This window comes from Sinocyclocheilus anshuiensis, unplaced genomic scaffold (genome assembly GCF_001515605.1).
Source record: "Sinocyclocheilus anshuiensis isolate Anshui unplaced genomic scaffold, SAMN03320099.WGS_v1.1 scaffold332, whole genome shotgun sequence".
NCBI lineage: Eukaryota > Metazoa > Chordata > Actinopteri > Cypriniformes > Cyprinidae > Sinocyclocheilus > Sinocyclocheilus anshuiensis.
Window position 1 is genome coordinate 1,129,990 of NW_015554181.1, and position 15,034 is coordinate 1,145,023.

Here is a 15,034-nt window from a genome sequence, read left to right on the forward strand (position 1 = left end):
TTTGCCTGTGTTATTGCCAACTGCATACATTTTGGCACAGGTGTGTATTTTTATTGGAATTTTACTATTTCACTTCAATTTCCTTTAATAAATCTGTTTTGCACTAGGTACAAAAAATGGTTTCTCTCAGGACCTTAAGGACAAAAATGTCCCCAATGAAACCCATTAAAACTGCTATTTTTAATCGCAGTGCCATTTAACTGTAAAATGATGCAATTTTTGTTAATAGGCTTTCAGTCTGTTGGCAAGGCTTTAAAATTGTATTTTTTAAACATTTTTTACCAGATGGTGCCATTTTTTCAGGTTTGGCCTATAAAGCAAATACTCGCTTTATTCCTGTTTTCTGCTTCTGCATATTATAGAGCCAATTGGATAAATAATGCAGCTATAATTGTGTGGGTGTGTTGGTATGGATGTCAGAGTGTGGTTTGTATGTGTGTCATAAAAAAAAATTGTGTGTGTGCACATGTGTTCTTGTAAAATTTGAGAGAGAAAAACTCTACTGCAAATCACAAATCTAACCACTGTGTGCACCAGCAGAGTTTTGCTGGCATCTAATGGGGAAAATTTGGTACTGCGCCCACACAAAATCTTACTGAAAGCTCATTTTTTGAGATATCAACCTCAAATTTGGAACACAACTTGTTTAGATTTATGGCTTTGATTTTCTAGCAGGTATAGAGTTCAACATGTTTCATAAAATATATATTTTATACAAAATATAGTTCATAAATCATTTTCATAAACTTAAACCTCTATAACTTCTTTTGGGTTTCACTTTTTAAAGTTTTCAACAACTTCAACAATAATCTGCCATGGGTCTTCTTTAAAATGAGACCAAACTTAACTCTGTGCTCCCAAGCTTCAAATTTTTATGACAGTTTTTTGACATGGACATTTTTGTCCACTATGGACCTATGTGTAACTTTTTTTAAGTGACGCACAAGGGTTAATCTCTTTTTACTAACATGGTATAATCTGCAGTTTGTTGTTTATGGTGTGAGAATTCGCGATAGTGCATCAAAACTCTGATGTCTTCAGCACTGACTAATCTACATGCCTCTGATTGGCCTTTGCGTTTCTAAGCTCAACAGAAACGTGTGATTGGTTGTTATTCTCAGCGCTGCAAATAACAACATGTATAAAGAAATCTGATGCAATGTGCGCAGATTTAAATGTAATGACGCTTTTCGTTTTAAATTTAAATTTTAATCGCAATATACTTAGTTTAATTTTTCCCCATTATCTTGAATTTTTGGGGCATTTTTCCCACAACCCCTGTTAATTCCCTACTCTGGTGCACTATATATATATATATATATATATATATATAATTTTTTGTTTTTTTTCCGAAGCTGTAACTAAAATAATATTGGAGTATGTATTATAAGGAAATATTCTTTCTTTGTCTTTCTACTTCAAAAAAATCACATTTAATTTAGTGTTGCTTGCCATTTCTTTGTACTTATTTGTGAAATTTAACCGTGATTTCTGAATGAGAATTTCTATGCCAGATTTTTCAGTGTAGGACTGGAGTCTCATGTTATTGAACATCATTTTAAACGGTTTTGTATAAAGTACTATTCATTTCTTTAGAGGTAAATGTCTTTTAATGGAGAAATAAATTACTTGGATACTTTCTAAAGAACTGTATGTTCTGCAAATCTTAAACTGATGAAAAAATCTGAGAACTGGAGGCCATCCAGCAAAGCAGAAATAACAGTGAATCAAACAATCAAAACACTGTTTCTCTAACAAAACAATGGACTGCTAATCTCTAATAACACTGAACTAAATGGAGAAAGCACAAGAATGTTTTCTGTGGAATCACTTTTTTTTGTTCGTTATTCTCGCTCAGTTTGGACTGCAGATTTTATCTGCTGAGTTTTCAATGGTTTCCTTTCATTCAGAATCACAACAGTTTCAGGTACATACTGTTCAGCTGGTTTAATACCTTTTTATAATGTATGAATGGACATATGAATGGATGTACCTGCTAGAATTAACCTCAAAATCAAAAAAGCGAAATAAAAAATAACATTTTGCTAACAGACAAATGAAGCCTATTTTAGGGCCATTAGGATTTTTAACATTATTGCATTATTTCATGTAGTTCATGTTAATTAAACAAATGTATTTATAAATCATGGTAGCATTTTTGTAATGCATTTGATTTATCCTCAGTTTAATAAAAAATAAAAACTCATTCTCTGTCACTAATAAGAAACATTTTGAAAATAACAAGAATTACAAACTTTTTTTTTTTTTTTAATATCTGGCTGAATTACAGTAATGAGTAATTTGAGGAGAATGTGTTTAATTGTCTTTAAAATAATGTCTCAATACAGACATCTTAATGCTTCTTAGATTTATTTAGTTAAGCATAAATTTAATGTCTTGTTTGTTTGTTTTAATGGGCATGTTCAAGTTCTGAAAAGATTCACCCAAAGTGAAACAAGATGCACTGCAAACTTTTTTAGTTTTGTCTTTTTCCCATACAGGGGAAAAATAAATCAATAAATCAATCACTCAATCAATTTGGCCATAATATATTTCAAATATATATTGTAAACAGTGTGGCTTAAATGAAATATATTTAGTATAAACCTTCAATACTAAAATATAATCTAAAATGTAGTTCTAGGGACAAGAAAATGCATTTCCAATCATTGAGTAAATCAATTTTTTTTTTTTTTTATATATATATACACTACCGTTCAAAAGTTTGGGATCAGAACGATTTTTAATGTTTTTACAGGAGATGTTGTAATGGCTGATGGAAATTCAGCTTTGCATCACAGAAATTAATTATATTTTAAAGTATATTAAAATAGAAACCCTTTTTTATATTGTAACAATATTTTGCAAGATTACAGTTTTTTCTGTATTTTTGATCAAATAAATGCAGCCTTGATAAAGAGACTTCTTTAAAAAACATTACAAGTCTTACTGATTTTTAATGGCAGTGTACTGAAATATATTGTCTATATATATATATATATATAGAGAGAGAGAGAGAGAGAGAGAGAGAGAATATATACAAATAGCTCAAAATATATAGGTAATATAAGTAAAACTTACTGAAAATATATTTCTGTGAATATATTTAATATATTTTGACCATTCTTTTTATATTTTTAAAAATATCTAAAAATGTGTTATTATTGTTTTTGGGCTGTATGGGTTTTGCAGTAAAAATATGTTAACAATATAAAGCAGGGTACATTTTGAGAAGCAAAATTTGACTTGTTTTCAGAGAAAAACAAAAATATTTTTTTCCCTTCATGTTTGAAGCAGAAATCTTTTATGTCATCTATGGCATGAATACTTATTAATTTCCAATACATATACACAGTACAGTTTTAGAACTGTATATAGAACTTCACATGTTTTTTGCTTATCAGTGTTCAGATATTTACTGAAAAACAAGACAAAAGTACTAATTAATCAAATGTTTCCATTTGTTTTGCAGCGTGATGGCCGCTCACCTGTAGGTCCTTCTCGTGACGCTGTTTCTCCAGCAGCAGCGTTCGCTCTCTCAGGTCTTCCACCGTGTGCTGCAGCTGCTCGTTCTCCTCCAGCATGGCGTTCACGCGTCGCTCCAGTTCCTGCTTACGTTCTGACAACATCTTTATCTGCACAACGAGAGCGGGAAAAACACCAGGTTACTGACATCAGCATTATACAGCTTTAGTCTCTGATTCAGACCAAAACATCTGCAAATGTTACAAACGAATGAATCACAATATATCTGAACCTTTATCAGATTTTCATTAAAAACTCAAGTGTGGTTTAGTGGATTAGTTTAATATCTCCTGTAGTTGTAGGAATGCGGTGTTGCCAGGCATCGGTAGGGAGTCACTAACACCTCCATAGTCAGGAATGTGCTCTTGATAACGGGAATATTTCAAAACAACCCCTAGAAATGCTATTGCTCAGAGGTTGCCCTTTCACAGTTTAGAAAATGTGATGAGTTCTCAGTTGTTTTCTTTAACAATCATGCATTTAGTACACACTTTAAAGGAATAGTTCACCCAAAAACGACAATTTGCTGAAAATTATTCACTCTCAGGCCATCCAAGATGTAGATTTGGAGAAATGTAGCATTCCATCACATTCACTAATGGATGCTCTGCAGTGGATGGGTGCCGTCAGAATGAGAGTCCAAACAGCTGATAAACACATCACAATAATCCACAAATAATACACACCACTCCAGTCCACCATTTAACATCTTGAGAAGAAAAACGCTGTGTGTTTGCAAGAAACAGATCCATCATGAGAACTTAAAACCTATAATTTCCAGCTAAAATATGAGTCCATAATAACGCCTACTCCAGTGAAAAAGTCCATCTGGTCTGAATCAGGAGAGAAATCTGCACAGATCAAGCACTGTTTACAAGCCAAAACGGCTCTAAACAAATATGTGAGTGGATATTGATGTGAGAGAGAACAGGAGATGGGCTTTTTCACTGGAGGAAGCGCTATTATGGATTATGGACTCATATTTAGCCGGAAGAAATGGTGTGAAGTTAAATGATGGATTTGTTTCTTACAAACATGCAGCTTTTGTTTCACAAGACACTGTTTCTGTTTCACTGTTTCACAAAACTGCTGGATTGGAGTGGTGTGGATTACTTGTGGATTATTGTGATGTGTTTATCAGCTGTTTGGACTCTCATTCTGACGGCACCCATTCACTGCAGAGGATCCACTGGTGAGCAAGTGATGCAATGCTACATTTCTCCAAATCTGATGAAGAAACAAACTCATCTACATCTTGGATGGCCTGAGAGTGAGCACATTTTTTGTTTGAGCTATTCCTTTAAGTATCAGCATCATCTCGAAGGCTTCTCTACAATTTCTTGGAGAAATAAAAATGAGTTTTTGGTCCTGATTTGTGTGTAGCCCATGAAACATGAGCAGAAGTTTTAGTGTCTCTCCCTCATGTTTTGACCTAGATCTGCTAACCTAGTTCACCAGCACTGAGTGGTTCTCTGTGATTAACCGTATGCTGCACCTGCATGTTTAACACATATGTCTGCTTCTCTTGAAATTTTCATTTTAAAACAGCTGATCTCGACAGCGACACTGGTATATTTATGTCCTGGTCGGCTCAGGGTGTCATGGATTGAAAGAGACTCCTGTTTCTCTCTGTCTGGCACTGACTGCAGTTTCGGGAACACCCAGACATTGCAGCATTTGCTCTTAAAATAGAACAGAAGTTTTCCCCGCTCAATTACAGCTCTAGTACACACTCCACATGGGAGTCTCGCTACTAAAGAGCCTTTACATCTACATCTAGCTGCTATATAGAGCGTTGCGTTTTCTCCCATTCATTCTTCTATCAGAGGCCTGTCTCTGCTTCTTTATACAGTATGTGGTCAGTTGCAGGGTTGGATATTAACAGTGGCTCGAGGCAAAAATGCCACCAAAATGAACAAAAATGCCCTCCAAATGATAGGTTCTTGGGCAAAAATTGCTCCTGCACTATTGAACTAAATCGATTATGACTGTTGCAGTTAAATAATATGTGACAATTAATAAAAAATGTTGACCGTGATGTTATATTACGATCTGCTCATGTTGCATCCAGGTTTGTTATAGTTAACTAAAACTAAAACTTAAAAAAAACATAAACTGAAATAAAATAAAATCAACATTTTTAATATATATATATATATATATATATATATATATATATTTCAGCTAGTTGCCAAGGCAACATTTTAATTTAATTTTAATTTAGTTTAACGTAATATAACTAAAAATAAAAATACAAAACTAAAACTTGAATAAATATATAGTTAATTATAATTACATAATTATTTTCAAATAATCATTATAATTATTAATTTATATGGACGTATATAAAATAAACAAAAACTTATATAAATGACAAACACAACAAAATTACTAAAATTTAAATAAAAATGAACTAAAAAAATGTATAAAAATAAAAACTGAAAACTGAAATATTAATTTCGGACATACAGTATATAAAATAAACTAAAACTACGAAAAATGACAAAAACACAACAGAATTACTAAAATTAACTGAAATGAAAATATAATATTGCACGCCAACCATTTAATTGTATTGATTATACTTTATGTAGGCTATTTAATAATCTCTCATATCTTTATGCAGTTGTTGTGTGAATACATTTCTACCACTTTTAAGCAGCATTAAACAGCCTTTGTAAATAAATAAAAATGCCATGTCAGATGCAGCTTCGGAATGTAAAGATGACTTTTGTTGATGTTTATACATTTTACCGGTAACACTATAGTATTCTGGATTAACTGACTGAATTTAAATATCTGTCATCAAAGACAACACAGATGCATTTAATAGGATAACTATAAAAACTGCCCTTATAAATGTAAAAATGGAAGTTGATTTCTGGCCGTGCTCTGTAGTGATGGAGGGAGAGTTGAAGTGATCCTGTAAATCAGCTCTGGTCTGGACCACTAATCATCTGACTAATTACCTCCAGAGACTCGTCTCAGTACTGTGTGGCTCTCATTATTCTGACTTCTGAATATCTTCTGTGGCAGTACCAGTATCAGATGATATTATCATTCTACTTTTATATGCAGTGGGGTACAAATATTTGGTACAGTGACATTTAAAAAAAAAAAAAAAGTTTTTAAATGCAATAAAAAAATATTTCTCATTTATAATTTAATATTTAATAATACATTTTTAAATCATAATATTTAAAAACTTAATATAATTTGCGAATGTATTTAATTTCAGTTAAATGAGAAATAATAAAGTAAAGTATGATAATAAAGTGTAATAGTAAAGTATAATAATTGTAACTAGTGGCCTCAGGTCTTTAAACTCTGTTTGATTCTAGACCTGTATCGTGTTGTTTAATTGCTAATGTTCCCATACAGGGAAAAAAAATAAGGCTAAAATATATTTCAAATATATGTTCTAAACAATGTGGCTTTATGAAATATATTTGTCAAATATCATCTTCAAATTCCAAAATATACTTTGAGGAGGAAGAAAACACATTTCCAATCTTATAAAACATTGTGGGTAAATGCAATATTTTACAACTATATATTTTTGACAATCTAAATATATTTAGATTAGAAATCGATAAAAATATATGAGAAAATATAAGTAACTAAAACTTATCGAAAATATATGTATGTAAATATATACATTAGAAATATATTTTGGCTATTTTTAAATATATTTAAAAATATATGTGAAAATATATTTTTGTGGTATGAGTTTTCAGTCAATAAAAATATATAGAAATATATTTAATTCCAATTAAATTAGAAAAAAATAGAAGCATTTTAATTTATACCATGGTACTGTTTGTTTATAGGCCTGTACGGTGTTGTTTTACTGTGCTTCAATGGTATTACCATCATAGTAATGTCCAAATCTATGGCATATTGTTATGGTAAAACCATAGAACAGAGATTATGTGCTTTATCTGAGCTACATGGCTATATATCATTATCTGTTCTGTAAAGATCTGTCATGCCATTATATTATAAGGCTCATATTCCAGTGCTCTGTAATGAGATTAGGTGTTGCAACATGCAAGCGCAGTGGATTTCTCCTTCAGTCACGTGATGGGAGAGCGCTTTGATCAGCTGCTCCATCTCTTTGAAATATATGTGATTTGATAGGGCTGAATATCGTTGAATTCTCAGTATCTGACATCTCTCGTATGTTTCAGGATCAGCAGCCTGATGGGAGAAGTCAGTACGCAAGCGTTAAAATTGCTTTTAAGAGTGGAAGGTTTCAGTTTTTCTTCCAAACATGTCTGGTTATGACTGAAAGGATTCTGTGTTTGTAAAAGTCATATTAAGTCCCGAATTGAGTTGAATTGAAGAAGAAATCCACCTTTATATCTACACGTTTTACAAAATATAACAAAATACAGTTGATGTGAAATGACCACATGCAGGACAAAACCAGATACATTAGTCATGCAGTAGATGTGGAGAGTATTGTTTTATATTCTTCTTTTTTTTTTTTTTCCTTATCCTTTTCTCCTGAAATCTACTGGAATGTTTAGAATGTTTCTTGAATACTTTAGTGTTTCATGGTCATTTTCCAACTCTAAATCAGGCTGATTTTGCTACTGTACCTTTAAGACTTCTCAATATAAATGATATAATGTCACTCATTTAGAGGCCGGTCCAGGTTGCTGAATAAACAATAGGAGTTAATATGTACACGTGGGCTCTGTTCCAAAACCTAGTGAGCTGCTTTGTTGTCTGTATTGTCTACATAGACAGCAGTCATCTAAGGGAGCATCCTGAAATGAAATAGATGACTGATCTGGGTTTTGTTTCTAAGCTAATGATGCAATTCTCTAAAAACACACTGCAAAAATTATTACTCGATTAGTATTTTTGTCTTGTTTTCCTGTATAAACATTATTAAATCAAAATACATTTACTTGAGCCAAAGCAAAATGACTTGATACGATATTAAGCCAATATTAAGATATTTTCTGTAAAAACAACAACAACAACAAAAGTGCATTTGTGTTAAATAAAATAAATAAATAAATAAAAATCTGCCATAAACTTAAGGGAAAATCTGATTATTTTTATCACCCCATTTGTAGATATTTTTTCTAGTTTTAAGCGAAAACTCACTTAATTTTGATTCATTTTTCTGTCTTTTTGCTTCTCAAGTATATGTATCTCGATTTAAGAATGTTTAGATATTTGTACTGGAAACAAAACAAAAATACTGAGTAAGAAAATACGTTTTTTTTTGCAGCTTACATCACAGAAACATACCCATATTAGGTAAAACAGTTTATATTTAATCAGATTAAACTGTTTTAATCAATACTTTTCAGTACTGTATGACATTATAAGTTTATAGCTAATATTTCTCTTGCCATTTTGGAGAAATGCCAACACTAAATGTAGCTGTAAAACTGATGCAAAATGCTGTCTTGCGAAAATCATAAGAAACTTTGTTGCTTAAAACAAAATATAACTGAAATAAAATAAAATATAAAAACATACAAAGCTAAAAATAACTAAAATAAAGATGAATCAAAATTATAGAGACATTACAAAACAAAGCTAATCAAATGACAAAACCACACATGGATATTATTAAAATATGAACTCAAATTAAAATCATAATGGAAAATACAAATCAAAATGAATTTGAAATATTATACATTTTATTTGAGTTCATTTTAGTCAATACTCAAATAAGAGTAGCAGGTCACTATGTTTTGGAGTTAATCTACAGATCCACATTTCCCCATGAATACAAACTTCCTCCATTGTGTTAATTGAGATTTGAAGGAAGCTTGGTTTTGAGATTGTTGTTCTGAACAGACCAGTGACATGAGCGCGTCCAGTGATGACGGCCTGTGAAACTCACGCTGTCACAACAAAGACGCCAGGAGCTGATTACACGGCCGTCTTTCACTGATGAGTTACTGAAGAAGCCCACATTCACTCTGCTCAGACGTGACATAAAGCCATTGGGATATGATCATCACATGACAAAACCAACATGCAGAAAAGAGGAAGCGCTTCATGAGCACTTACTTCAAGCCCTTGCTGTTTAGTGCAGGAAACAAATCAAAACGGAGGAGAGCAGATTTTGAAATATAGATATATCTTGGTGTCATGACTCACTGCAAATAAGATAATCCACATCCCATAATGCCTCACCTCGGCCTGTAGGGTCTCAAGGCGCGTCATGTGCTGGTTGGTGGAGATGCTTTTCTCTTTGAAATCATCCCGTAAAGAATGAACCTGAGTAGACAACTGTTTCTCCACCTCGGCGGCCTGTGAACACAAACACAGACATTTACAGACATCAGATTCTTGTAGATATTTAGCCTATACAGGCTACTTTATGCAGTATACTGTGCATAGTATGCAGATATGGAGCACTGCTACATTTGTCAGTATACTGTACAACCAGCACACCAGCTGAATTTTGAATCGCATATTACTGTACTGCGCTTTGGTTGCCAGTGTGTGACAAACTGTGTCCCACAATGCAATGGGCTTGACCTTTTATTTACAGTGTGAAAAATGAACTGAGGGATTGCGATCTTTTTAGGAGGATATCAACATATGGAATTATTATTATTTTAATTATTTTTTATTCTATGGTCATTTTTGAGCTATTCATTCATTCAGTCATTTCTTTTTTTATTTTCTTTTTTTAAACAAACTTACAAACTTACTTTACAAGCTACACAGCTGATACTATGGGTGTTCATCCAGTCACTGGATTTATTTATTTATTTATATTTAATTATTTTTATTGTATTTAATTCTTGTATTTACGAGTTTCAAAATCAAGTTTACAAGCAGATAGTATCGGTGTTTTTAGAGCCACTAGATTTAACATATAGTTTTATTTTAGAGCATTTTTAGTCTTGGGATTTAACTGGGATTTAACTATTTAACTATTTTATTCTTGGGATTTAACTATTTTATTTTATACTTTATTATTTTACATGATTTAACAACTTAGGAACTGGGCAGCTGATACTCTGAGCATTTTATTTCTTCAGATTTAACTATTTTATTATATATATTATTATTATTATTATTATTATTATTATTATTATTATTATTATTATTATTATTATTTTATTTTTTTATTAAACTTTTCTTTCTTTCTTTCTTTCTTTCTTAAAGAAAAATCACATTTACAATGCTGGTTCAATAGGTGTTTTTGGGCCACTTGATTTAACAACTTAATATTTATTTTATTATAAAATTTTATTTTAGGAACTGGGTAGCTTATATATGAACAGTTTTATTCTTCAGATTTAACTATTTTATTTTATATGTAATTTTTAATTTTATTTTTCATTTTTTTTATTTGATTAAATATTTATTTCATTTTATTTGTTTATTTTTTACATTTTACAGAATCAGGTTTACAAGGTACTAGGCTACTATGAAAGTTTTTAGTCACTGGATTTAACTATAATTTAATTTTTTTGTTTTGTTTTGTCTTTACTTATTTTGACAAAATCAGGTTTACAAGGTACTCTGCTGATACTATGGGTGTTTTTAACGAAATTAGTAGCATTAGACAGTGTAGATATTACACTGTTTTCTGTCTGTAAAATAATTTAGCTAGTTTTAGACAACAAAACCTAACTGCTTCATACTAGTGGTTACATGAATCGAGCTGATCTGTAACCTTTTGACTTCATAATGTTACTGTAGCACACACTTTTTTTTTTTAACAGTTTAGCACCTCTATCACTGTGAGAAGTTAGTTGTATTTCAGTTTCTTTTTAAAGGTCAGTGACACGCACTGATGCAAAACTGCATTTGAAACACGCACGTGAAGATCTGATCGATCACGTTATATGATTTCACACAGAAATGTATTAAAAGAGAGGCGAAGCCTGTTGCTGCCCCAATAATCTATGAGCGTGAGTTATTTTATAGAACAAGTCAGAGAAATTCCACCCACCCACAAACACACACACATGCTCATTGATCACACTTGGCATTTCGGAGCATCTGTAGAACGTTCCAGCAGAGATCCTTGTGTTTTTCCGAGCCGATTAGAAGACTGCGATCAGGCCACTGCAGCTGTGAGAAACACTCATTACCATCAGCCAGACTGCAGTCACTAAACTGACTCGCATCATCTGTGACTGTCGCCATGGAAACCCCTGAGTCTTCGTGTTCACCGTGACGTACGAAAACATCAATGAAACTCACGTCCCTATCAACTTTGCTTTTGCAATATCTCGTGCTAGAAACCATCTGAACATGTTTTTATCTGAACTCCTATCAGATTATGCAATAAGACAGTAACTATAACCTATAACTGCACACTTTTATTAAAGTGGTTTTCATTTCAACAGAAAACAGAGAATTAAAAAAAAAAAAAGCTTGAAAATTAAAAAAAAAATTTTTTTAGTACTATTCTACGGTACTAATACCCACCTTTTATGGGGTATATAAAGTACAAAGTTGTTTTTGATGGTACTGAACATAAAAAAATACAAATAAATAAATAAATAAAATGGTTTAGAGTTTACTTTGACAATTTTCATTCAGAAATTGCTAGTAAATTTAAAAAATAATTACAAAGAAATAAAAATTAACACTGAATTAAACATGAAATTTTGAAGTAGAATACTGAAATAGTATTTTCTTGTAAAACACACTTCAATAATCTTCAATAATCACACTTCAAAAGTAACACTTTTATTCTAACAGTATGTCTAAGCTATAGATTCCTAACTTTATTTATTCACTCGTATATCTGTGATGTGATTTTTCATGAGGGTTTGAGTCGTGCATTTCCTGGCAGGATGAATCTCCTGATTAAAGAGAATAGTCTTTCTAAAATAATACTCAGCTGTTTTGAGAACAAAGTAGAAACTGTTTCAGAAACGTCACCCATCTTGACCTTGGATTAAACTTTCTGTTGCTGCAGATAAAGACTGGAGCCAGATAAAGAAATGTTATAGTAGCAGGTTTTCACTTGTAGAGCTCTGAATCAGATTGCTGAACTTCTCATTGGCTTGATATTGTTTAAGTTTAGGCCAAAAAAAAAGTCATCATGAAGTAATCACAGGGGAAATTTGAAGGAGTTCAAGTGAAGCTGTTATGGTGGTTAGTTTTTCGGGAACTGGCAGATTAGGCTTCACAGAAATAAACATCTACCAGAAAAACTATCAAATGTAACTTCCTGTTTATCTTTACAAGGTTAGTTGGTGATTTGATTTTTTGTTTTTTAAGTTTCCCTGCTAACAAAAATGTTTTAAGAATATTTTTCTTAAAACGTTCATGCATCCAGGTTTTTTTTTTTTTTTTAACATTTTAAAAATTAAATTCTTTATAAGAATGTTAAGGGAACATAACATGTTATCATTTTTATCATTATGGGAATGTTACTTTTGAATGTTCTCTGAACATTCTGAAACAACTAATAACACTTAAAAAGTTAAACTAAAACGTTTCAGAAAAAAAAAACATTCCATGAATGATGTATAAATAATATTTTTGTGCTCACGTTTTGAGAACATTATTAAAAAGGTAACACTTTACAATAATGTTCCATTAACTATATTTAATGAATACACTAACATTAACTAGCAATGAGCAATAATATATATTGAATAAATATAGTTGTATTATTTTATCTCTACAAGGTTAGTGATTTGATTTTTTTAAGCTTTCCAGCTAACAAAAATGTTTTAAGAAGTTTTTTTTTTTTTATGAATCTTTTTATATAAATGTTAAGGGAACATTCCATTTTATCATTTTTTTTTCTGTCTAGGATAATATTATAGGGATGTTACTTTTAAATGTTCTGTGAACGTAACATTTGAAAAACATTTCAGGAAAAAAAAAACATTCCATGAATGATGTATAAATAATGTTTTGAGAACATTATTAAAAACCACATAACATTTGTTCATAACCTTGCTAGAACATTCTGAGAACGTTCCCTGTTGCATTTAACTGAGATTAAATTAATTGCTCAGAGTTTGCTCTTTCATAGCTCAAGAGACTAAACTGAGTTCTCAGTTTTATTTTACTTCAGATTTACCTTTTTTTTGTTGTTAAAAAACAGACACAAATGAGCCAATATTTCTCATACAGTGTGAATATAGAACTAAAAATGAACGTACAGCAGCTCAGAGCATCTAATCTGGAAGAAGCTGACGAGAAATGTTTGCTCTTGATTTTTGATCACAAACTGGTATCTGGAAAAAATCTTTTCCCAGGAAGCAACGGATTTAATCAAACATCTCTAGTAAATCTTAATTGTGATTTTCTTTCCCACAGGATCTAACATCATTCATGACGGCATTGAAAGCTGAAGCGTAATTACATCTGCAGCACCTTCACAAATGATACTAATCAAAAAGCCATTAGTCATTTTGGTGGCTGTCCATTCAACAGTGTCATTTCAGTGTGAATCGTGTCTGAATGTTGGCGGGAGTGAAGAAGGGAAGCTCTCGCAGCTCAACATGACCCGCGGCTCACATGCCGGCCGTTTTTATTGAGCCGCAGGTGCGTCACGTGGAGCGTTGTGTTGGATTGGTGAGGTTGCGTGTTCATTTATGATCCTGCTTTGAACAAAGAAACCACTTATTCCAGTTAGACAGTATACAGAATTTCAAATGCAGGTTCACAATGTCTCTGCGCTTTATTAGTTATAGGTTCCATCACAGCACATTTTGTGGGGGGGGTTTGGAAGGAGGGGGAAATCACGTTTCCATGGTAACACATGGAATTGAACATAACATTTAGGGTTGCCATAGCGATATGTGGGAATAGTGATTAATGGTGATGATTTCCCTTAGTCATACTGTCAGAGGAGGAAACCTGTGACATTTCCGCAGTATAAACTGAAGACACTCAGATGAAATGTCAGACTGCTGGACAGTTCACACAGCAAATCACAAACTAAAGCAATAAACCACTCCACAGTGATGTTATCACATTTAAAGAGTGGTGAGAGGGTTAAAAATGCTTTTCAGTAACCCCAGCAAAAGCTATATGATAAAACACAACAGTTTTTGTAAATAACTAGTGCTGTCTAAGGCAAGCATGACTAGGATGTGCTAGGGATGTGATCAAACCTCTAACATGATGGATTAAAGGGATAGTTCACCCACAAATGACATGATTTTGTCATGATTTACTCACTCTCATATCGTTCCCAACCTGTTGTTTCTTTCTTCTGCTGAACAGAAAATAAAATATTTTGAATATTTTTGGTAACCAAATAGTTGCTGGTAGCCATTGACTTCCATAGTATGGGGAAAAAATACTATGAAAGTCAATGGCTACAGCAATTGTTTGGTTACCAACATCCTACAAAATATCTTTTGTGCTCATCAGAAGAAACTCATACAGGTTTGGAACAACATGAGGGTGAGTAAATGTTCATTTTTGGGTGAATCATCCTTTTAATATTCTGTATATAATTATATTAATATATATATAGTTCAGTCATGAAACTCTAGATGGCGCATTCTGACGGGGTGTTAACGTAACTGATGATATT

The 15,034-nt window shown here is 32.1% G+C and overlaps 1 protein-coding gene across 3 annotated transcripts in view; it reads right to left on the reverse strand.

Annotated features, from left to right (window-relative positions):
- Positions 1-15,034, reverse strand: part of LOC107671034 (bicaudal D-related protein 1) — a 40,970-nt gene that overhangs the window by 10,738 nt on the left and 15,198 nt on the right. For 2 of the 3 annotated variants that reach the window (XM_016463874.1, XM_016463876.1), the window contains exons 3-5: positions 9,694-9,810; positions 9,568-9,579; positions 3,489-3,635 (exon numbers count right to left, since the gene is read on the reverse strand). In XM_016463874.1, coding sequence (XP_016319360.1) covers positions 3,489-3,635; positions 9,568-9,579; positions 9,694-9,810 — 276 coding nt within the window. The remainder of the gene's footprint in view (positions 1-3,488; positions 3,636-9,567; positions 9,580-9,693; positions 9,811-15,034) is intronic. The other variant, XM_016463875.1, reaches the window with a different exon arrangement.